At 41.8% G+C, this 26,310-nt stretch overlaps 1 protein-coding gene across 1 annotated transcript in view; it reads right to left on the bottom strand.

The window, feature by feature from the left end:
* LOC133446186 (contactin-associated protein-like 5) overlaps nt 1-26,310 on the bottom strand; it is a 202,295-nt gene that overhangs the window by 55,387 nt on the left and 120,598 nt on the right. The window contains exons 11-15 of the mRNA XM_061724108.1: nt 25,017-25,123; nt 16,873-16,992; nt 11,197-11,397; nt 4,504-4,660; nt 1,183-1,310 (exon numbers count right to left, since the gene is read on the bottom strand). Of these exons, the coding sequence (XP_061580092.1) occupies nt 1,183-1,310; nt 4,504-4,660; nt 11,197-11,397; nt 16,873-16,992; nt 25,017-25,123 (713 nt within the window). The remainder of the gene's footprint in view (nt 1-1,182; nt 1,311-4,503; nt 4,661-11,196; nt 11,398-16,872; nt 16,993-25,016; nt 25,124-26,310) is intronic.

Genomic DNA, 26,310 nt, shown 5'->3' with positions numbered 1-26,310 from the left:
GAATCTGGACTCATCGCTGAACATAACGTTCCTCCACATATTCCACGAACAGGCCTGACGGCGAAGGGCAGTCATGGCAGGCGTCCTGGCAGCCCTATGAGACCGAAGACCTGCTGCGTGTCTGTTTCAGATTGTCTGGGCTGAGAGCCGTTGGCCGTATCGTCCTGCAAACCTTGACTACAGATCTGCAGGAGACAGCCCAAGGTACCTAAGTGCCTGTTTGGCAACTCACCGGCAGCAACTGGGAGTACCAGAAACTCAAAACGAGAGTCAGTAGCAACAGCAAAATTGTTGTTTGGCATTGGCTGAGAAGACTTGGCAAATTTTTCATGGGCACAACCCACATCATCAGCTCTGCTGCTCATCCCACACATGCATGTTCCTTACAATCGTGGCACCATCTAAAAGAGGAATAAACAGGCTTTCCAGTGCCAGTAAGCACTGTTACAACAACAAAATAATCTGCCAAAAACAAATTTCCTTACTTTTAGTTTATTTTCACCTTATCTCCATATTCTTGAAAAATATGGCTAAAATACCACGTTTTGCTAACAGTAAATGCATAGCTTTATTACATAACCCTAAAAAAGCACATTTAAATCCTTGACAATGTTGTGCTGTAGCAGAGTTAAGGCAGTGAATGAGCCCTGTGCTCCAGAGTCAGGTGTTTGTCCCAGCCGTCCCTTCCAACATCCTCACATCATCTGTGTTTGCTGTTGGAAGAGTGGCATTTACTGTTGGTGCAGCTGGCCTGCCAGCTACCATTGCCAAAGGATAACTGGAACCACGCAGCTGAGGAGCAGATCCGTCCTTGTTTAAACCTGACAACAAAGAGGACTTTTGGACAAGTGGGGACTCATCCAGCGTCCCCATTTGTCTCCTCTTGAATGTGTTGCAACAGAGCTTCAGTGAAACTATTTTGCAAAGCACTTGTGTTCTGTTTCTCTGGCCAGATTTACAACAACTATGTTGGAACACGTTGCAAAGTCATGGAAAATGATTCTGGGTGGCACAGCTGCCTGGCATCAGACACGACATTCTGGCCGTTTGTACGAGAGCAGAAGGAGTTTAACTCTATCCATTTTCAAGTCAAAAAGACATTGTCTGAACATTGTTTGTCTCTAATCTGCCTCCATCTGCAACCAAATCTAGCAGAGCAGCTGCATCGAGGTGATCACCTACTGTCTCCATAACAACGCAGTGGGCCGATGTAGTAGACGGCCTGCGAGCCCGTCCTGTTGGTGTCTCCAATCACTATCTCGCTCAGGGGTAGGTGGTCTTTATATGAGAGGATTCCCGAGTCATTTGCCCTGTTAGAGACAAAAATAGAGCAAAAAAAAAAACAACAAAAAAACAGACTCATTAATGGCGATGGGAGGCCCTTGGGGGCCCGGTTCTTTTATAGTGATCCAAGTAAAGTCATCGTTTCTTCTCCATTAGCACAGAATGCTCAGTAAACACTCTGAGAAGAGAGCCATCTATCACAGAGCTGACAAGTGCCTGTGGAAATGCGCTGAGAGTGGGGAAGCTGTGGAGTGGATCAACGCGCCGTAAACATTTAAACTCCCGATGCACCACCACTCTCAAATGTTCCTTCGCCCATTATGATAAGGCTGAACATAATCAAAATCTAGTGAATGAGCGGTAATTAATCACTTTTAGAGGAAATGCTTGAATAAGTAAATTTTGAGGAAATTTTCAGGCACCATAACAAGGTATGAGGTGATTAAAGAGACGAAGTAAACGCAACAGGAGAGATAAATTAACTTTCAGTCAGTGGAAAAAGAGAAAAGCGGCTACTGTTTTTGTCGTTAGTGAGAGATTTTGTTGAACACCTCATCAGAGAAAAGACTAATTAGTGAAAAGGTGGAAGATCTGTCTTATAAATATTAATTATTTCAGAGCAGCGGTTTGTGGATATATACTGAACCACCAAGTTGTGACATGATTTACATACTTTCTTTTTTCTTATTCATGTTTATTCATTTAATATCAACCTGGGAGCCTTACAGGAAGTCTGGTTAAAAATGTTTTCCAGGAACGCTGGTTGAGACTTTTTTTTAACGCCCTCTCACCAGGTTTACCAGTTTTAATATCCACAAATCACATTATTTCTCATATTGTACATTACTCCAGCGCCACTTGTCCCATTCTGTTTGCAGCGCTCTATTTTAGCAGCTGTCACTTTAGGGTGGCCATTTCCTGTGTTTTCCTTCTTATCTACAGTGTTATTAGGGTAACTTATCATCTTAGACATGTCTAGAGGCTCAAAATAGCAGGTCAACCTATGTCGGAGTATTCCTATGAACAAAATACTTAGTTTTCAGGTGACGGAAAACCATTTCCCTTATAATGACCACTTTTATATTATGGACGTGATTGTGGTTCAACCATGTATGGAAGCATTTGAAGCGTTAGGATCATTAACAGGAAATGTTGAAAACACAGCAATAATAACATGTTTGTCTGACCAAGAACAGGAGTTGTGTGCATTCATGAGCCGTTACCTCAAACCATCGGCAAGCTTCCAGGAATTCAGTCAATCAGAAAACACTTCAACTAAACTTGCTTGTTTTCAAGAAGAGCCTGTGTGTATGGAACGCCTTTTCATTCCAAATTCAATAAATAAATACTAAAAAATAATAAATATTCCTTTTTTTTTTAAATTTATTAACGTACAGTGCAAAAAAGTGTGTGTGTGTGTGTGTAAATAAGATGATGAAAGTAGATAAATAAATATAAATTGAGAATATTAATTCGAGAGTAAACAAATAAATAATTATCATATAGAGTGGTGTAGCACGGTATCATATATATCATAATAATACTGTATATAAATAAATATTCCATTAAATAAATACATAGGACACTAAAATAAATAAAAAATTAATTAATAACATCTTTATTTCATGAAACCTTTATTTTACATTAAACTTTTATTTCATGGCTCTTTCTATTTCATTTTCTTTTAGTCAAATGAAGGGGCGTGGTTTTATATGTGGGTTTGGTCAGTTGTGAACTTCAGCGGATCCTCATGAGGGACAGCATGATGAAGAACAAAACTTAAAAAAAATTGGGGCGGATTTGAACTTTAACTAGATGTTTCAGATAGGAGTACTTAAAACTGTAAAATATCTGAGACTAAAAGCATCTCAGACGTATTGAAAGAGGCTACAAGCCACCTTGATGGAATGGCAGCACGTCAACCACCTACACCAGCCTCACTGAGCCCCAGAATCCCTCTCCACGGCCGCTGTCAACAACTCCATTTATCCTGACTGCAGGCCAATGCAGCTCCATTGAATACATTTTGTAATTATGAAATGTATTATTATTCAGAGGCCCAGCAGTTTTGCGGATGCTCGTCTGGAGTGTGAGACGGCTGCTTGCTGTGTGACTGAACTGCACCAACCTGCCCACTGAGCAAGTATTGTACAAATAAAGAAATACTTGGACGACATGCAACAATGTCGAGCATTGAGGGAATCTTTTAGAGAGAACAATTTCATTTTAAATCCAGTTTGCTACAGCTAAGAAAGTCATAAGAAAGAGAAGAAAAAGGGATGCACGAAGCAAAGCTTGAACTCCAACAGAGGAGCTGACATTATAGAAGATCTCTGTGGTGCTGCTAAGCTGTTATACCCAGAAGTGTTTGTAATGATAGGAAAATCACATTCCATACGAATGAGAACAAAAAAGTAAAAAAAAACTCCCTGAACCACTGAATTATTCATTCTAACGGTATACCTTTTCAGAAGATATTTGGAAAAAACACAAATAATTTTTTTGTTCATTTTACCACTCTTAAACAAACAAAATAACAAAGGTAGAAAGCAAACAACACCATTCATTTATATATGGATGAATGAATGGTGCCCCGCTTTTTTCAAAACAATGCAGGAAAAGGGAAAACGAGGCAGCACTCAGACACAATTTCAGTGTGCTGCAAGTGGTAAGCTCTAAGGAAAAAACAATTGCTGTTAAAAAAACAGTAATTTCCAATTCCTTGTCACAAACATGAATCCCTTTTTAAAGGTTGTGCATGCAGAACTTTCTAAAAGTCATAACTGAGGATCAGTGGAACTCTCCGAGGTGCTGAAGAGTTTCACTGATTTGTTTACTGTATTTACGGAGGATTTTTTCCCACTCTTAAAATGGTTGCCCATAAATTACTGCTTTTAAGCATGAATAAAGTAATATTTAGTTGTTTTATCAGCTTTTCTGATTTTTTCAAGCAAGAATACACTCCTTGTTCTTGTTCTGTTGGCTGTCTTCCCAACATTTAGTGACATTTATGGACCATAGCTTTTTGGTGCTCTGTTTTTTGCGATTTTCTTTTAAGGTTATGAGAAGCAGGTGAATACCTTTTTTTCATCCAGGTTTTTTTAATTTTGTTTTTTCAGATCAAATTCCTTTGATTTGGTTCTATCACAGAAAAAAACTAACAATACATATCTTTTTTTAGCCTGTTAATATCACTAATAATGTGTCTGTGCTGCGTACCATGTGTCTAAATCAGCATCACAGTTGCAGAAGTGGTTCATGTCCATGCAGCTGTCCTCCAGGCTGCAGGAGCACTGCTGCACTCCAGGCAGGGATCCTCCCCAGTAACTCCTCCTCTCTCCTTCGCGGTCCAGCCACCATGACAGTGGGCTGCCATCTGTAACACAAGCCCACAGCAAAGTTAGTGAGGCACGAGCAGAATGAGCTTGAATGTGACAGATAAAACCTGATGTAAAGCCATGTGGAAAATTAGCACCTGCCTCATTTACTACTATGCTTTTTTGAGTAAAATGTAATAAAAACCATCTTATCATACCAGGAATTAGTATTATGCAAATACAACTTTAGACATGCAATAAATAACTAATTTCAATGAACCAGTGCAATAAAAACAAAACTAAAGAGAGTCAATGCTAAGAACCGCCTCACAACCTGATGGGATTCAAGAGGTTAAAATGCAGTCTGATCCTGCTAACCATCAGCCAATGATCAATTGCTCACCAGGAAGTGTTCTGGACCATTCGGGTGAGTATTAATACAATGCCAAGAGGGAAAGACATAAGCAACATTCTTAGAGAAGCAAGTTGTTATTGCACATTATTCTAGGAAGGTTTATCAAATCATTTCTAAGTGGAATACTTATAAAACTGATGTCAATCTTCCCAGGAATAACTGTTCTAGCAATTTTATCCTAAGATAAGACCTTGTAGTTCTCGGAGAAATCTTGAAAAAAACTAAAGCAGAACAAACAACCAAAAAATAGAGCTAAGAGCTGCACCTCAAGCTCGACACGACCCACAGAGCATGTGTAATGTCAAAGTCCATGACAGCACAACAGGACAGAGACTATGCAAGCATGATATGGGTTTCCAGGTGGAAGCCTCTGCAGTCTGAAACAAACAAAAGCACAACTGAGGTTTGGACAGATGAGACGAAAGAGAAGTGGTTTGGTGTTAAAGCCAAGCACCATGTTTGACAAAACACGAACACAAAATTTCCATGGAAACACCTTGCACCTAATGTCAAATCCTCACCAGGTCATGATTTGGGTCTGTTTCGCAGCCACAGGACCTACAGTACCTTGGTTCAAGTCAATGACCAGAGTCACTGAGAGGCCCATCAACTTCACTCTACAATTTTAAAGCCCATAAAGCCATCCATCCATCCATCGATTGATGCATCAATCCATCCGTCCTCTACCACTTATCCAGGATCAGGTTGAAGGGCCAGTATCCTAAGCAGGGAAGCCAACACTCCCCTATCCAAGGCCACTTGATCCAGCTCATCTAGTGCTATCCAAAGCTGTTCCCAGGCCAGGCAAAACACTCCAGCGTGTCCTGGGTCTTCCCTGGGGTCTCCCACCAGTGGGACATGCCCAAAAAATCCTTACCAGGGACACACCCAGGAAGCATCCTCACCAAATGCCCCAGGCATCTCATCTGGCTCTTCTTGATGAGGAAGAGCAGCAGGTAGAGCCCAGACACCCTGCTAAGGAATCTAATTTCTGCTGCTTGCATCTGCATGCCCGTTTTTTCGGTCACTATCCACAGCTTGAGCCCGTAGGTGAGGGTATGAACGTAGATCCACTGGTAAATTGAGGGCTTTGCCTCTTCTTAGCTCAGCTCCTTCTTCACCATGACATACCGATGCACTTTACACATATATAACAGAACCATAAAAAGCATGTACCAAGAGAAAATGGCAATTCCCTGGATACCTAATAGTTAGTTTCAACATACACACTCTTAGTCACATTTTTTTATTTCCTAGCCAACTGACAGGAAGGCTTTTGCTGAGCTATGAAGTCATAACTCATCACACCCAGTAAGGGCATAAGTGGTCGTCCTCCAATCATCTATCACACAACAGGAGCCTGTAATCCAAAGAGACCCACTAGCAGAGAAAAGCCAGTTAAGCAACATGTCACAATACATAATCAGGTGTCACCACTTTCCGAGCTCTCCTCCTCCTGCAGACATTATAGCTCCATTAAGCAAAGCTTTTTATATTGATGCACATGTCATACCAAGGTTTGAAGATACAAAGAATTATCTGTGTCTACTTGTATGTGAACGAACAGTTTTTAGTGTCATTCAGCTGAAAATTGGAAGACAAATGTGTGTGCAGTGGTGTAGCTACAACAACTACACTAACACCCAGCCAGCATTTGCATTACAAAGGCTGTGTCCCTGTCCCTGCATGCATATTCCTCTTACACTTCTGCTTTACTTTCAAGCGGCATTCGACCAGCAAACAGGTCTACAAATAAGAAAAGGCAACAATCAATAGTTCCTGTAGGGGAGGTCACCCTCTCCCTCAAATTGGCTCATATTGACACAACTTATTCTCGTCAAGAAAGCAAGTGCATCTTCCTGTTCCACTGAAGCGTGACGGCCCACAAGCAGCCGCTACACAACAGAGGTGAGAATACACAGCAAGGAGCGCAGGAGTGATGCTTTTCAAACAGCAATAAAAATAAATTGCTTTTTCCAACATGCACGTTACAATTACACACATTTAACCTCCAGAGGAACCAGAGCTGCTTCTCCTCAGAAATTGGAAATGCATCGAAACACAGGCACACTCAGGGTGATTCTTTATTTCAGATAAATGCACGATGGGAGCGGCTGGTTGGGCAGGCCAACATCATCCTCCGGCTGCGTGACCCCATTTTACTGAAACATGGCTTTAGAGCAAACAGTTTTCTAAACTCAATGCAATACATGGTTGTCATTTCATATAAACTAGCACACCAGACCTGAAATAGCATGTTCGCAAGCAGCAAAGTTTTCTCTTTTTTTTTTTTCAAAAGACATTCAAGGATGCATCAACACAGAAAAAATGATTCCTGGAAACAACAAGCAAGAGTGAAGGAGGACTCCAAGAGGGGTGGCAATTATCCTGTTGTTGAGTTTCTTTTTCACTGTCATGTTAAAAGCCACAGTTACCTCGAAGCAAACTCGCCTCGTTACAGCTGCTAAATAAATAAAAAAGAACACTCAACTTGAAACAGGGAATGTTTGAGCAGAACTAAAAGGAAACAACATCTTCAGCATCTGTGTTTGAAGTTAACAGCAGAGACAGGTAAGACGTGTTTTACAGATAAACTCCAACAACTGGAGGTGAACTTCAGACGTTTGTGGCACATCTGCGTCTGTAATCCCAGAGGGCTTCTTTCAACAGCTGCTGTTCATTTTATTTCCCTGAGAATTAGCACAATGAGTTCCATTTTGTTGAGAATCTCTGGTTGCAGACTCTGGTTGCCGTCAAAGGGGACACTGTTTGTAGCACTAACTCAGAAAAAGTGAAGTACAAAGAGATGTTTCACTTTTTTCCACCAGAGATGTTCCAACAACAAAGACGACCATTAAAAAAATTCAGGCTGGGTCTGAAAGTGTTCATGCAGCTGCGAAATATGCTGTTTTTCAGCCTCTCTTTGATGTCTGAAGCGATAATGAACTTGTTTATTTGCACATACATGGCGCAGAGGGAGATGTAAAATCTGGGACTTCATGAATGTTTCATGACTTAAGAGCAAATGTTTAGATGTTTTGGGACCAAAGGTGGCGGGGTGGTTGCAGATGAATGCGTACAAAAGAGACTTCACGTAGCCCCATTAGTTATTGTTGCAAAATAAGATGAGCACAAAAGAGCAGAGGAAGGGGTGCTGAAGGGAGGGAATCTCCGTGCTGTGACAAACTGCAAAAAAACCTGATTGGAAACTCTCAACGCAACCAAAAGCCAAACTGTAAAACCTCCACTTGAAAGTCATGTTCATGATGACTTTGAACGTTCCTTTTTGGGGCCACTGTTGAGGAATTCAACATTTTATAAAGCTCTCCGGCAGGTATGGAGTGTGTATCCAGCATTTCCTCAGCAGCAGTAGTGGCAGAGAGAGAGAGTGGGAGATCTGCGAGGCCCTGTGCGAAATGGCTGGGGGGGCCCTTGCTTTTGGGTTTTTCGGGTCGGATCGGGTGTCTATATGCACAATTTTAACTCTCCAATTAGCAAAATACTGGATACCTTCCCCTGCCTCATCATCATCTGGGCTTGATCGACGCGGGGCCCCACGGCTGCTGGAGACCCGGTCGGATCGGTGATTTTTGTAACAAATTTATCAAACGAGCCTTTCAGAGAGGCATTAAACTCTTCCATTTTCTTTAGTTTTTGTCTTTTTTCATCCCCTGATGGAAATTTCCTGAATCTGTCTCGTTCTCTCGACATTGTGTGACAGTTTGTTCCAAATCCACCCGTCTGGATCAGAGCAGCTTGTGTTTGCACTTGGTCTGATCAAGTTGTATTGAACAACAGACATGCGCATCATTGCACATATATTTATTGATATGCACAGACTAGTACACATTTAGGTCTGTAATGGAACGTGACTGTTGATATTTATAAGGGAAAAAACGAAAAAAAAACGAAAAAAAAAAATGGAAAAAAAAAAAAAAAAAAAGAAACATAGCGCGAGGCCCCCTGGGGCGCGAGGCCCCGTGCGGTTGCACGGTTCGCACACCCCTTGCGGCGGCCCTGAGTAGTGGTTTTATGTTTCTGCTCTGAACTTGTCCTTTTGTCAAGTCTTTGCTATTAAGAGCAGAGATCCATAGGAGGGTAAGGACGGTTTTATTGTGAATCCAGAGCAGGCTTCCTTTGCTCCCTGATTCAAAGTCTCTGCTTGTGTCCAAATCTGCTCTGCTCCACTTCGTTAATAGGCTTCTGCCAGTTTCTGCCACATGGAGAGTCCTCCTCATAGTTTTACTCTCAAATCACAGTGATTTGAGAGTAAAACGGAAAAATCCCAGTCAATCGTGTCAGATTTGACGCCACTTTCACTTAAGCGAGTGACCTTCTGGATGAGATGCTCTTAACTGGCCGTATATTGGCAGGGGGTTTTTAACAAGATGGTTTCACATTTTATTTCAAGAGTAAGAGGTGACAAAATAAAGACGAGAAGTTTTATGAGGGCACAGAAGACACCGGACTGCCACTCAAAGTGCTCAAACTGGACAGCAGAGCATTTGAACAAGCGGCAGTGAATCTGAGTGAAAATGACATAAGCTCCACGCATATATTGGAACCTGCTGAGCTAAAAATGCTAAAAGTTTCTTTGTGCAACTTTAAGTTGATCTTTTCCTCAAGCAGGAAGTGCTGGTTCACTTTATACTCCCTCTCCTTGCATTGCTTTTAATCACATCTGTTGGGATTGATCCATCCCCTGAAAGCTCATGTTTTTTGATCGAAATTACATATTGATGAGTTTTTTCATGTAAATAATACGCCTATCCTTTTTTTTCTTTAGCGCCGCCCTAGTGGCTCCTGGAGCTTTTTCAAAAATGTTTGACCTTTTTTTTTTTTGCCTTTTTTTCTTCATTTTTTCTTTTTTTTCTTCTTTTTTTCCTTTTTTCTTCTTTTTTTCCTTTATTTCTCTTTTTTTCCTTTCTTCTTTTTAATCTCGACATTTCGACTTTTTAACTTTTTTTCTCGAAATTTTGACTTTTTTCTCGACATTTCGACTTTTTTCTCGACATTCCAGCTTTTTTCTCAACATTTTGACTTTTTTCTTGACATTCCAGCTTTTTTCTCAACATTTTGACTTTTTTCTCGACATTTCGACTTTTTTCTCGACATTCCAGCTTTTTTCTCAACATTTTGACTTTTTTCTTGACATTTCGACTTTTTTCCCAAAATTTTGACTTTTTTCTCTCAACATTTCGACTTTTTTCTTGACATTTCGACTTTTTTCTCAAGATTGTACTTCAAAATTAATCTTGACATTTCGCCTTTTTTCTCGACATTTCGACTTTTTTCTCGAAGTGCATAATGAAAAAAAAAATCTTCCCCAAGTTATAACTAATACAGAAAAATGCAGCATGTGTTGTCTTCATTCTAAGGCTGATACAAGACTTTTCATTTTTCATTAATTGCGGCTCCAGACATATTTGTTTTTTGTGTTTTTGGTCCAATATGGCTCTTTCAACATTTTGGGTTGCCGACCCCTGAGCTATACCATTCTCTTATGACAAAAATGAATGGATATGTCAATTGTTCAGCTCCATCTCCATCCCTGATCTGCAGTTAAGAGGACATGTAAACCCTCGACCCTGGTCGGGTTATGACCTATCCCACATTTTGTCTCTTTGTCCCCCAAATGTTCAAAGACCAACATGAGTGTGAAGACACCCTAAGACATCAACATTGTGTTCAAATACCTGGAACAGACAGATGAAAATCCAAACTGCTGAATATGAAATCCTTCACTGAGCCGTTCATGAATGACTGATCTCCTCACCTCATCTTTGAGGGTTGGCCATCACATCACACCCTCTGGGAAGGGATAGCGACTGTAATCAGAATGAAGACTAGCTAGGAAGCTGATTACAATATTTTCAAAGTAACTTGCTCCAGGTAGGGTCTCCCACCCAGAGCAAAGGTGGTCCTTTGTGAGGGCCAGGCCAGATTAGGTGCAAACCCTAGGGCTACGAACACCAAAAACCCAAGAAACTTCATCCGGGGACTGCATATAGAAGCTCTAAACTGGATCCAGGTCTTGTAGACGTAGTCCATAAGGGATTCAGCTGGGTCTAGCTGGGCGCATGGTGCGTAAAGCCTGAACGGTAAAAACCTCCTGCATGAAACGCAGCTGAGAAATGTTACATTTCACTGAGAGCTTCACATTCAGAGAAAATAACTCACCCTTTGTATTAAAGAGACGCGACTTCCTGCAGTTGTAGACCACCTCCTGCTGACACTGCTCCGAGCCAGACACGATGGCCCGGAGCTGTTTGCTGGATGCGTTGTAGTCGAACTTCATGATGTGAGGTTTCTGAGGAGAGGAGCTCTGGACTTTGACCGGAGCCGTGCTGTTGTGGGGCAGCACTGTCCACACCTTCTTCTCTACAAGACAGATGTTGGAAAAAAATGTTACCACAAAGTAACCTAAAGATCTTCTTTAAGCAAACTTTAAACTGCCAACAATCTCATCCACGTCTCCAGGCTGATTTATTTTTGTTTTTTTTCCCTTGTCTGCACACATATTAATGATTGATACCATGACGGTAGAAACCAAAAGTATATATATGTGCATTATTACTATATTTAATATATATACATATATATACGCATACATATGCGTACACATACATAAATATACACATACAAACCCAGTGATTTTTTTTTTTTTTTCCAGGCTGATTTAAACCCCCCAAAAAGCATTAAAGATGTTAGCATCATCCTAGTACTAACTGTTTACTCTTTATGTTAGCCAATTCACATTTTTAGTTCTTTTTCAGTCAATATTTTGATATTTTTTATGAGCAATAGATATTATTTTGTTGTGTTTCTCCAGTGTTTTCTCGATGACTTTAGCTAGTGTTTCCCCCATTGTTGCCCTGTATTATTGTCATGGATCCAAGTGTATGTTGTTGTTTTCATGTGTGCGACCGTAATAATGCGTCATGACATCATGAAATTACTTTGTAGTTGAGATGTGGTGGTTTTTGATTTTATTCATGTTTCAGGATTTCTATATCTTATGACTGCACTGCTTTTTATAACACTCCAAAGAGTTTGCATTATTAATACATATTAATCTCATAATTTCGTTTTTGGGGGTTTCATACAACTTTTGAACTGGAAACCGCAACAAAGGATAACACAACTTTTAACATTTATCCCTGACGTTGAATGCCTGAAGCCATCTGATAGCAAATATTAAAGCAGATCCAGCAAATTCATTTGGAAGTGATTAAAAACTTGACCATGTTATAAACCAGTCGTAAACTTTGTGGATCGGTGCCATTAGAAAGTCACTGCCAAATGTTTACTCGGCCTGTGTTCAGGCCATGTGAAGAGTTTACGTTGCATTTTCGTCTGGCGGAAGATGAATCTCCTTGGGTGTGAGTGAGTGCTCAGATGTGCATGATGGATGACTCCCAGATTTCATCCGGTAATTAAATCTCACATCTGCGATATCACCTTCTTCACAGAAAATGTTTTGTATCCAACAGTGTGGGACCGTTCAGTTGGATGGTCTTCTACATCTTTCTCAAAGATATTTCCCCAAATCCAGCGGTAACTGTCGCAGGTGCAATGGAAGATGTCATTAAAGTCTCAAATCAAGTTAAAATCAGCGAGGAGAACTGGGAGGCCTGAATGAGAGGGCTCCCAGTGACTTTAAAAGCTTAGACGCGATAATAAACCAGACATATTATTAATGTATGTTTTATGAGCCATTTTGTGTCTTCTTTAGTGAGCGGCTCAGTATTTGGCATCAGCAAGGCACTGTGTGCTCGTGATGACATTTCACCAATCTTGGTCGTTTTAATGCCCGGAATTCCAAATGAAGTGAACATTTTGTTTCCAAGCAATTTAGCTTTTAAATTGCTTTTAAAATACAGTCTACATGCAGACCCGATGTCATAGCTGGGATTCATGCTTGTTTTTTCTTGTTTGTTTTGTTCTGTAGTTACACCACCAAACACTAGATGGGAAGTTGGGCCTGGTGCTGGATCAGAGTCGGCGGCAGAACAGATCTAATTGGGGGGCACATAATAACCAGCGGGGGGGCACAAACTGCCGTTCAAGAACGCAATATGATGTAAATGCTTAATATGAGTTTGCCATCAACGACCACAGCAAACCAGTTTCAATTACACAACATACTGCAAAATCTCTTTTTAATACACACACACACACAAGTGTATTGTGCACCCAAACTGCAAAAAAACAAAAAACAACGACGTACAGGCCACGTCTCTCCCTCCCTCGCCCTCTCCATCTCTCTCTCATACAACGCATACACATAAATATGTGAACGGTGAATCTCCAAATTTAATTTGACGAAATTAGACAGACCCAAACATTCCACATTTGCGTAATAATAAACGCCAAGGCTGGCGCCATGAAGTCAATTAAATGCATGTCTCACCTTTAGAGTTGCACATCTTAATTTTCCTATTTCACCATAGATCACACTTTGGGAAGCCTTCTTTATATTTTAGCGTTATTTCCGCGTAGATAAGAGTGAGTTTGATGCTCCTTAAGTTTTGTCCGCGGATCAACATCAACCCAGCTCCCCCAACCCCTTGCTCCGGTGGCTGATTTATGGTTCCGCGTCACACCAACGCAGAAACGACAGCGTAGGGTACGCGGCGACGCACACCGCACCGCGACCCTACACACTCGGCTACGCCGTCGATTTAACGCGGAACCATAATTCAGGCGAAGCTGCGGTCTGTCTGCGCTGATCACTGACACACCGGGTCGGAGCGGATTTGGTCATGATGTTTAACCTGTGTTTTGTGATTAATAAGCACAGGTTTTAATTAAATGTAATTTACGAAGGATGATTTCACGTTCAATAAGATAAGTAATCAATAAAATACAAAGTTTGGCACAAAGGCTTGGCCTGCTTGTGGGGGGGCACAATAACTAATTTGGGGGGGCATGGCCCGCGAATGACCCCCCATGACGCTGACCCTGTGCTGGATCAGGATCTCGAAAGAAAGACGAAAGAAAAACTTCCTTTTACCAGAAAGAAACCTCTGCCAGAACCAGACTCAGGAAGGACGGACATCCGCCTCGACCGGTTGGAGGTTGAGAGGACGGGAAGGAGGAGAGAAACGCAACAACATGGTCTGCACATAAACATAGATCTTTTGTTGCGGCCCTGTTTCCCACCCTCACTCTCCTCTCCAGTAGTTGGTGTTTGTCTCGCCAAGGAAACCTCTCTCCACCGGGTGGTTGTTCTCATCAGGTTGTCTGGCTTAGACATATTTCCATGTCTCATTGATTTATTAACAGACATCTGATCCTGAATGACTGAGATTTATAAGGAGAAGACTGAAAACACAGTTACAGCTTCCTCCGTAATGAAATCATCGGTACATTAACCTTGAGAGGAACAAAGCATCTGGGGAAGTTGTGACAGCTAAGTGATGAATTCTGCCTCCAGACTGTCAAAACTTAACTCAACCTGTTCTGTCCTATATGTCACAGGGACGGGTTGCGTGTCCCTGTCTTGTCAAATGTCAGATTTCTGGTGACAGGAAGCACACTGTGTCCTGGCCATGAAAGGATCCAACTGATGGAGAGGCGAAGCAAGTGTTTCCAAAGACATCCACACGGTAACATAACCAGACAATCCCTGCCAAACGGCAGCAACTGTAAAATGTAAATACATACAGGCTGAAATAATGTCATGACATGAATTCTCTCCAAACGTCAATACCGCGTCATAAAATTTAATACAGCTGTTTGCGTTGCCTGGAAGAAAAGTGGTGGTAGTAATGATCTTGTGTAGCCTCGTATTCATCCACTTCTTAACAAGGGGACACGGCCTCCTGGGATACCAGAGTACCAGAGTTTTTACAACTCCGTTTATAGCAGCGGGTTTTAGGAGACGGACTCCAACGCTCTCTTCTGATCCTTCTTCAGATGTCTGGGCTACTTCTCAGATCAGTGCTTTCATTGATTTTGTGTGCCCTACTTCAAAGTGGCAGTGGCAGAGATGTTAATTTGGTAGTCAATTCAGCCACCTTCATATGCCCTTTAGATGGTGATAACTTCTACAGAAGGGTACACGATCAATTCAAATTAAAAATACTTTATTAATCCCCAAAGGAAAACTAACTAGGTTTAAGGATTAAGAGGTATTTCATGAAGGCAGTTATATGAAGCCAGGCTTTCTTTGAGAACCAGCTGTAGAAGCACCAAAGCTATAATCAATAAGAAGTGACAGACTACCACATTGATCACCTATTGAATCTATTAATTTCACGACCAGGTTCCAATGCCTCCAGAATACAGATATGTTATTCTGACTAACTGTACTCGATCTGGCATATTCGAACGTTAACTCGTGATTTACTTCTCAATCTGTGCTGTGTTAGGAATTTTTCTTTACTCTAAGACTTTTTTGCAGATTAAAACAAAATCCAATCCCAGACAGTAACCTTACTTACATTTAAAAAGATGCCAAAACACAACATGAAGAAATTTAAAACCATTATCTAAATCACTTTGTAGTTGATGGGTGTTCATGATTTCATGTTCTACATCTTAAAACATGCTAGATAAAATCTGAAGTGTAAATATTACCTGAAACAAACCAGATCCAACAAAAAGATTTAAGATAAATTTCAGAACCTCACTTGCTCTGGACCAGGTTAAGTTTGCAGTGTAAATCACGAGGCGACCTATCACGTTAAAAGAGAACTAACTGCATATCAATGGAATCCTGGATTCTGAATCAATAGGCCTTGATAACCCACTTCTCTAACGTCCCCGTTAACCCCTCTGCTTAACTCTTGTCAAGACGAAATAAAGTAGCAGTTGGGTAGTTTTTAGTGCATTTAGAGTAATTTTGATGCACACTTGCTATGTGTTTGTATCATTTTGTGACCATATTTCACCACAACATATCAAGTTGTGTTCTTGGACAAAAAAAAATAAAAGAAAAAAAAAGCTTTGCCCCAGCAAAAGGCTCCATTTGCGCTGCAGAAGAAAGCTAACAGCTAACAGCTACTGCAGGTGGATGGGATTACTTTCTCAAGTTTCAAATCAATGATTTAGTTCACCTTAGTTCCTAGCTGGAAATATTGGATCATCGTGTTAAATGCGAACAAGGTCAGAAACTTGATTTCCTTTCAAGCAACACATCAGTAATTCCTCCTTGGCCAACTGTGTCAACATATGCGATTTCAAAAGCCTTCAATCTGTGACACATTTAGATATTTCAGTTTGCTACATGACATTTTACCAGGCCAAAATCAATACTTGCAACTCAACAAATCGAAATGTCAATCAGGTTCAGAGCAAGATATACATTTCAGTTTAGAAGATTATCAGCTGGTCCGTAGCACTGGAATAAGTTCAAAATGTCAGCATTGTACACACATCAGCACACATGACCGCACAAAAAGAAATACAATGAGCAGACGAATGCTCCAGAGGGGATTAACCCTTTTGACTTTAACGACCTGAAGCACCACAGAAAATTGCAGCCTCTACAGGCCACCGGGGGAGTTTAGATCTATAAGCTTGTTAAGTTGTAATCTTTTTCTACACGGTTGCTTTCAGTGACACTTGTGAGTGCAAGATACCCTTTTAACTGAAGCAAGCTTGCATCATTTGATGCGCCTCTATGATAACTTGTTTAATTAATCTTCACGGCACAGTGCTCCACAACATAACGACTTTCAGACCAAAGGGTTCAGGTGGCGGCGGAGGATAAAAGCACTGTGTGTGACATTAAAGGCATTTTTATGCAGACATGTTTTGAACTCTCACATCTCCCTTCATGCTGAGATTTTCTGCTTTTTTCCAGAGTGGCTGTAAAGGAAAACAAAACAAGGACTACAGTGATCTCACCTGTCATGTTGCAGTACACCTGCGTGGGCCCCAGGGGCCCACTCCCATCTGGATCAATGAAGTAGAAGCCGGAGGAGCTGCCACTCAGCTTGTAGGCCTCGCAGGACGGCTCGTAAATGGCTGGAAGAAGCAGAGCGGCCACACAGACCCATTATTCCTCCAAGACTCAACCCACGCTCCCACTGTTACCCACAGACAAGTCATGATCTCTCCAAACATGTCTTTATTCATCAACTATCTAGATGTTATTGTTTTCATCAAAGCTGGTGACACATGCTTATGTCCATTTATAGTACAATCTTTTTTTCATTTGCACATTTTGACAGCAGCCACTTCCAGTAACTGCAGTTCAGAACACTATATTTATTCTCAAAGTAAAAATTCAATCTGACAGATTTAACAATTGAAAACCAAAACAAATATAATAGAATAGATAAGCAAACAAAGAAATGATGGCGCTTTTGAGCAGTATTTTCTCAGTGACTGCAGATCAACATCGTCCATATGAAGGTTACCACCTACCAGCAGACGGGTCTGATTGGAGCTTATTCAGTCTGGTTTCTTAAAGATGCATTCATGATATCTGTGAATCTTTGGAGAAGAAGATCTACCCTCCCGGACTTTCTAGTCTTTCCTTTTATTGCAGAGAACCACATTGATATGATGTAGATGTAGAAAAATGTCAATGCAGAAAACATTTTTCAAATAATCGGTCATTCAATGAAAAATAAATAAATCAATTCATCTTGCTATAGAATACTGCAAAATCTGTTATTTTCCTCATTCAGTAAAGACATCTGGGACAACAAACTTTATAATGCAGCATTTTAAGCCCAATTAGCGTTTCCCGGAGCTGTCCATTCAGCACTCATCGTGGTACAACACACCAGAGAGTGTACAGCACAGAACGCCATTCATCCTTATTCCTTCTGTTGCTTATGTTCTTTGCCCATTTCCTTTTTTTTTTTTCTGTTCTGAAGAAATAATTGTAAAAAGAGCTTGTTTTTGTTTTGGATCTTGTTTTATTTCCTAAGTGACTTCTCATTAGTGATTTGCAAACAAAATATGTATTGCAGGCCAGGTGGAGTCATTAGGCGATCAGCTCCAACTCCAACAATCCCCTCTCCAATAAAAAAGCAAAACAGGAAAGTGAACACTCAACCAACGAGTTTTCCATGAATTCATGAAAAACTTCATGAAAAACTCCTTTGGAACTCTAAAAGACTTTTAGTGCTGAATTGCTTCGCGGCATTAACGCTTACAACCTTAACGCATAACTTCAAAAGGGTTGCGACGGCATTGAGGTGACGTTGTTTCTTTTGAGAGGAGTTGACAGAGATGCATGACTCTGTCACCAATCACTCCTCACAAAATCCTGTAGTCTGAACAAAGATCTGCAACAAAAAACAATCAGCTGAGATTGAAAGTCACATGGTCTGAAGTTGCCCTTATTTAAACACCTGAGACAGCATTGCCCTCCTGATTATGCCCACATTAGTGAAGCCAACTAATGGTGCACTTACATCAGGCAAACAGTCCAGAAATGGTAAACTCTGAGAAGGATGTATCTGACCATAGTCAGTAGTTTTGCAATCACATTTCTGTGCTATTATCCAGTGTTTTGATGGATAATAGCTTGAAATGCACTTGGACTAAGTGCAATTCAAGCGAACAAATGGAGTCCACTGGGATAATGTTGGAAGTAGGGAGGAAGTGCCAATCATGGGTGGACATGGCACGGTGCAACACAGCTTGTAAAAGTGCAAGCTTTAGCCAACTGACTAAAAATCAAGTAGCTACACAGCCTAGAGCTTCAGCTGTCGTTAACTTGCTGATTAGTTCACCGTATAGAGGTGTTTATACAGCCTGGACAGCCATACCCATCCACTCTGTGTGCATTCTGTCTTGAAACAGGTCTGCCATTCACAGCCATCACCGGTACAGAACATACCAAACTGATCGCAGTGGGGTGGGAGCGAGCCCCATCCGATGACTCATACACAAGCGTCTAAAAGCCGCAGTCTTAAAGCAACCAAAATGGCTAAAGAATTGCTAATAACAACTTGTATCAATGCTAAACCCACAAGTTTCCTTAACAGGTGCTCCTGCTCTACTGCTACTGCTTTTGGATGGCTTTTGTTGATACTGTTTTGAGTTTTGCTGTGCCCGCGTCACATGCTTCAGTCCTCTGATTGGCTGTATCAATCAATCAATCAATCAATAACTTTATTTGTCCCCAATGGGGCAATAAATTAATCATGCAGCAATATGTAGACATATGTAGACTTATGCCGATCTTCAGTCATCCACAGACGGTTTTGTCTGCGTCTGTTGGTACCACCTCCTGAAAATCAAAGTCCAGACAAACTGTTTGTATCGACGAGAAAAGGAATTACTAAGTGTCCAAGTTAGTGTGCATAGTCCCCAGCAAGGAAATCACACTCAACTGAAAATCTGACTCAGATGGAAAAAGAATCGGCATATCAGGCCATTAAACACAAAAAGAGAAAAAAAAAGAAAAGCAGACTCAGTCTTAAAAAAATGCAGTCAATCTCACGTTTAAGCCCATATGTGCTGTGACCTAGAGACTATGTTTCCTGTTGTCCAGTGACAGATGAGCCAAAACCTGGTGAAACTGTGGCACGACTTTAGCTGCTTATCTCTGTCAGAAGATGCTGGCGACAGTTCCCCCGTACGGCCAACAACCTTTCCCTGAACTGATGAAGCCCTCATCACTTTCTGAGTTGTTTCAGTGGCTGTAGTTGTTTGACTAGAGGTCAGTGAGACGAATGAGGGAAGGAAACAAAGGAATAATACACAAGTCCATTGTGGAGGAAATCAAAAGCCAGATTTTTATAAAGTTACCGGGGATGGTGCATCAATCATGTAGAAGGGAAACAGCAAGGGTACTGTCCCCTCTGAGCTTTAATCTGGACCTCCGAAAATCCAGGCGGCGTTTGAATCACAAGCGCCACAGATGAGCTGTAAAACCCTCTGATGTAAAATACAAGTAGGATGGTGCTGAACCGTTGAGCTTAGTCACCGACGCTCATCACAGTGTGAGATGGAGCCAGCGAGCGTGGAAGGCTTCCTGAAAAATGAGGTTTCTGGCAGAGTTATTCATGTTTGCAGCGAACCTCACCGATGCCACGCCGTACACGTCCCCGGAGAAATGTGTCTTTGTTCTGCAGTGGAGCCAGTTAGAGTCGGTGTCACAACATGTGGTAGAAAAATGGAAGATCATAGTCATAATTCATTAAACGTGCTCGGCGGCTCTAAACCTGCAGGACAGAATTTAGATTTACGGTTCGGCTGAAATAAGGCACCGCCAGTAGACTGGCCTCGTTTCTGTCATTTGATGCATCTTCTAGCGGGCTCGTTTGAGATTTTTAAAGATCATCCTCATTTGTGTTGACATATTAAATCACAAAACCATGGTTTAGATAAAAGCCAGCCTTGTGAATGTTTCATCAAAGTAAATTTTGCTTGATAAAGTGGCACATGAGAAACACCTAAAAACACCTCGAGTTGATTTATCATATATAAGGAAAAGAGTTGAAGTCAGAAAATCAAAACAACATGGGGAAGAGAGCAGGAGCTGGACATTTCATCATCCCAACAACATTTTAGAGCAACAATCCACAATACCTTTTTTATTAATTTTCTTATCAATTTAACCTTGGGACAAATGAAACCCAGAGAGGGTCCGCTCTCTCGCTAAGCGGACTTCCTCCACAGAAAAACGGCCAGGGATTTGAAGTGCATGTGTGCACACGGCACATCGGCATCGCCGACGCCTCTGAGGTTGATTGGCAGCAGCTTTCTAACAACCACTCCAACTGGAATCTGGGCAGCAGCTGTAGAAATTAGACTTTGTTTGATGTCGAATTTCAGGGCGGATAAACCTCCAGGCAGGAGATTCAGAAAGCTGCCACAGAAGTCATGAAATTATGTTTCTGGAAGGAGAAAAATGATCAACTATCGATCAACTATGCGAATTAGTAGTTCAGAAACAAATGAGAACAGCGAAAAATGCTACTAGTCAAATCTAAACCGGCCTTTAACTTCCTGCTTTTAAAAAAAGAATGAAAAAAAAACTCAAAGTGCCTTCAGATCACCCTCAGAGTCACATGACGATGGCGCGTCACGAAGCGAGCAGCTCCAGGAGGAGATGGCAGAGGTTTAATGGTCGACTTTTGTCCACCGACTCTTCTTAAATAAATCATTAGGTACGTGCAGTGTGCTTGCAGTGTCGAGGCGTTCAGGTCTTTCGGGAAAACTTAGAAAAATAAAGCATGAAAAATAGATTCAAGTGATGAAATATTTAAATTTGAGTATATTAACTCAAAGACTAAAGCTGCAGCAGATATAATTATAGTCTAAAAAACAAAAGAAAAACATTAAGGTATGCTTTCATTCCAATGCCGTCTTTAATATTTGAATATATGAAAAACTGATCTTATAAGAGTTTTTATTGTTCTATTTTCAGAGTTTTCTATGACATATGAAGCTGTCACAACACAGTATAAGTTACTGTTCACACTTTTCTTTGCTAGAAACACCTTAACTTATCTTTCAAGGGTTTGCTGATGACTTTATGTCCTTTCAGAGTTTAGTTTTTCTTCAAAAGCTTGTACTGACGATGGGAGAGTCGGACCAGACCGGGCCGCTCCTGAACACCCCAAAAATTCCTACGGGGGCTCAGTCTGGACTCAGTCAGTCAGCTTCACTTATTAGTGCTTTCCTCAAAGCCAGACAGCACCTTCCTTCATATTGTATGCTTCAAGTCTGCTACCATCATTACAGGTTCTAATGGCACCGACTCCCATCACGATGGGCTGCTAACAGAGGCTGCTAAGAGACAGCATCATCTCCACAGTTCCTCCTGGATCTGATCGTTATCAGTTTGCTTATCGGCCTAACCGTCCTACAGAGGATGGCATCTCCTCTGCACTTCACCTGAGCCCGGCATCCCTGGAGGAAAAGAACTTCAGCTCAGCATTTAATAGGATCATTCCCCAGCGGTTGGTGAGCAAACCGAGCCCCCTGGGAATCAGCACTCCCAGGTGCAACTGGCTGATCGACTTCCTGACTGACAGGCCGGAGTCAGTGAGAGTGGGAAACCCTCCAGCCCTCGCTCCCTCTCCACCGGCTCCCCGCAGGGCTGTGTCTCCAGCCCACTGGACTCCAGGAGGAATGGGTCAAGTCGGAGCTGTGGGGATGGTCAGCAGCATCAAACTCCTCTGGACTGGTAACGATACTCATCATCACTGGTCTATCGGGCCCAGCAGGGCCGGATGACGAGAGCACACCTGCCCCGACCCATTCACAACACCGTAGCAACCGTAGAGGGCACTCTGATGGGCAGCACCTCCCAGGAAACCACGACAGAGGGTGGGGAGAACGCTAGAGATGACTGGGATGACTGAGATGACTCTTCCATCCATCCATCCATCCATCCATCCATCCATCCATCCATCCATCCATCCATCCATCCATCCATCCATCCATCCAGGACTTAGCTAATGGACGCTGTTTCAACGTTACCAACTTCAGCATTCATTCATTCATTCATTCATTCATTCATTCATTCATTCATTCATTCATTCATTACCAGCTTCATTCATTCATTCATTCATTCATTCATTACCAACTTCAGCATTCATCCATTCATTCATTCATTCCCAGCTTCATTCATTCATTCATTCATTCATTACCAGCTTCATTCATTCATTCATTCATTCATTCATTCATTCATTCATTCATTACCAGCTTCATTCATTCATTCATAACCAGCTTCAGCATTCATTCATTCATTACCAGCTTCAGCTTTCATTCATTCATTCATTCATTCATTCATTCATTCATTCATTCATTCATTACCAGCTTCATTCATTCATTCATTCATTCATTACCAACTTCAGCATTCATCCATTCATTCATTCATTCATTCCCAGCTTCATTCATTCATTCATTCATTCATTCATTACCAGCTTCATTCATTCATTCATTACCCGCTTCATTCATTCATTAATTCATAACCAGCTTCAGCATTCATTCATTCATTCATTACCAGCTTCAGCTTTCATTCATTCATTCATTCATTCATTCATTCATTCATTCATTCATTCATTCATTCATTCATTCATTCATTCATTCATTACCAGCTTCATTCATTCATTCATTCATTCATTCATTCATTCATTCATTCATTCATTCCCAGCTTCATTCATTCATTCATTCATTCATTCATTCATTCATTCATTCATTACCAGCTTCATTCATTCATTCATTACCCGCTTCATTCATTCATTCATTCATAACCAGCTTCAGCATTCATTCATTCATTCATTACCAGCTTCAGCTTTCATTCATTCATTCATTCATTCATTCATTCATTCATTCATTCATTCATTACCAGCTTCATTCATTCATTCATTCATTCATTCATTCATTCATTACCAGCTTCATTCATTCATTCATTCATTCATTTATTCATTCATTCATCCATTCATTCATCCATTCATTCATTCCCAGCTTCAGCCCGGAATGCCCTCCAACACCCCGCCCAGCCCCTCCATGGACTGCTCTCCTTGCTTCCCTCTGGAAGGAGGCTCTGCAGCATCAGGACCCGAACAGCCAGATTCTGTGATGGCCGTCAGTAACCACCCCCTTCTCCCACCAACACACATGCACACCTATTTATTCCTTGACTGGTTAAATGAGCTTAAATTAGGGCTGATAGTACTCGAAATGGAGACTGTACACCGACTTTGGATTTCCTGTTATTTTGCTGTGTAATATAATTATATCCAATTATTTTATATTGGTTGTGATTACATATTTTCAGTGTCTTTCTTAATTTTAGATTTTATATTTAAGTTTTTGTTTATATCCAGATTTATAGAGTCTGATCTTTTTAGTTTGATCCAACTTCACCAAACGTGACATCACCATAATACCCAGCTTCTGATGGGATACCGCGTCTGCAACCTTGACCCAAGAATGTAATGGTGAATGTCAAACTGGGGCGACCTGGATGGAGCTCAGGGGGCAAGTGGGAAGTGTTTCTTCTTTGGCTGGGAACCTTGCAGACAGCAGAACTAATGTTTAGGGATTGGACATCTCAGACTCATTTTTGGGGTGTACAAAAACATAAACTGCCCTTCCATGGTGATCAGACGGAAGCAAAGCAAGAGAGAGGGGGACAGGTGGCTGTGAGTGTTTCCTCCTTCACCACAGCCACAGCCACAGTTTTTCAGTTCAAAGCAGGTTAATGGCAGCAAATAATGAAGATAAATCTCCTCCTAAGCACAGGCGGTGTTTTGTGGTGCTGAATATACTGTAAGTACAATATAAGAACATTACTGGTCTGAATCACCCGGCCATTGTATATTGTTTAGATTTTGAAGTAACCTGCATTGGAAAACGGGCGGATACAGACACTTGAATCTTTTCTAAGGAGGCTGGGAGTCAAACCTAGACTGAGGACTGAGGCGTCGGTATGAGAGACACCTGCAAAGAGGGACATGGCATAACCACCTGGAGGGCAGCTCTCCTTCTGTGCTACAGCAGCACCTACTGCAGGTTTCAGAGGTTCGCTGTGAGAAAATGCTTAGACGTGACATCACAAAGTACCTCTCTCTGTTAGCTCTGAAGGCAGTAACGGCTTCATTTAAAGTCATGTCAGCACTTTTAATTCATACATTTCACTTGCCTGCCGCGATCTCTGTGGGTACAGAAGCTGCGTCTGATGAAACCAACTGTTTCTATTCCAGTAGATGCCCTTATCAGCCGTGCTTCCTGCAGCCGGCAAACACAACAGTGCCTGGCTGCATATAAACAAGACATCAGTATTCTGGGGGAGCGAGCTCTCACACACTCTCCAGCAGCACTCTACTGCAGATATACGAGGCAACATCCAAAAATGACACCCGGGAGGAAAAACTCCTCCGTGCGGAGTCGGTCTGAAGTCCAGAGTTATTTAAGGAAGCATCAGAAACAAAAGAAAGAATGAGAGGAATGTGAGAAAAGGGCTCCGAGGGAAAAAGGGGGAGTCAGATGTGATGCCGCTTGGCAGACCTGGAATAACAAGGAGGTGTAATGGCAGCCCAGAGACGGGGTGAAGGAGTGACGGTGCTCACAGTTGTGACAGGTGGCTCCGGAGTATCCCGTTCCCGAGCAGTCGCAGGTGAAGGAGCTCCACGTCTGGGTGCAGGCGGCGCTGTGTTCACACAGGTTGGGCAGGCATCTGCAGGAAACACAGCAGCTTAGCACAGGAACACCACCTCCACCCATCAGCTGGGTGGAGTCTGCATTAGAAGCAACAACCTTAGACGTTTTGTCTAATTACCAGCGAAAACTGAAATACATGTAAGCTGAAACTCCATGAAGACAAAAGCCGAGCCAATTATCACATTTAAAAGCTGCATCCGGAGAATGTTGGCTTTTATTGCTTGTGATTACTTGTAATTACTTGATAATCAGCGTAGTTCCTAATTAATTTTCTTGTCAGGTGAGTAATTGAAAAATCTCCAGCCCCCTCCTAATGTGCCTTCTTCTTCATTAGCCAGACCTCTCCGTGTTTTAGGGCGATCAGCATCAGATGAGCATTTACTCAGGATTAACCTGCGACCGAACAGAAACGTCGGACTGCCGATGCGTCACGGCGTCTCCCTGGCAACGGCAGCCTTCCTCCCACTCCCCTTTGTTCTGGTCCTCATTACGGGGAGGTGTGAAACTCATCTGCAGACTCGATTTGTTAGCTCATATTAAAAATCACAGGCAAGCATGAAAAAGTCCCGTGCCGGTCGCCTTAGAATTAAAAAGCTGATTTGTTTTGAACATAGAAGCGTCACTGCCACCTTCAGAGGACGCTCGTTAATGGGATTTCACCACAAGAAAAATGTCCAATTGCACCCTTCTGATTAATAGTCCCTTCCTTGAGCCTCCTTCAGTTTCACATAATTGCCCACCTTTTGAGCATGCATCTTTAATTTCATACACTTTATCTTTCACCTATTAACTGCAGCCGCAACACGGATGATGTTGCAGCCGCTGCTTTAATTACCACCCAGCTATTTTCTGTTGTTATGTCCACGTCTGCCCGTACAGGATGTGAAATTACAGTAGATTGCACCCTTAAGTGCACACTCGCCATAAACCGAGGTGTAATTAGACTCAGAGAAAAGAAGATTATCTCTGATAAAAGTTGATTCTCTCGGGTACTCTGGGGTCGTTAAGTACACCACAGGAAGTGAGATGACAGGTAATATCAGAGCTGTAATCAGTCTCGCGTGTCACGTCCTAACAGCCGCGCAGAATGCTCGTGTATACCCATCAGGCATCGCTTGTAGGAACGTTTACGTGTAATAAGTTTTCTGACTGCTCCCTCCGCACCCCGGAGGTCTATGTGCCAGGACCGCCAGGCCGTATCTG

This window comes from Cololabis saira, chromosome 6 (assembly GCF_033807715.1).
Source record: "Cololabis saira isolate AMF1-May2022 chromosome 6, fColSai1.1, whole genome shotgun sequence".
NCBI lineage: Eukaryota > Metazoa > Chordata > Actinopteri > Beloniformes > Belonidae > Cololabis > Cololabis saira.
This window is presented reverse-complemented; position numbering and strand designations above follow the sequence as displayed.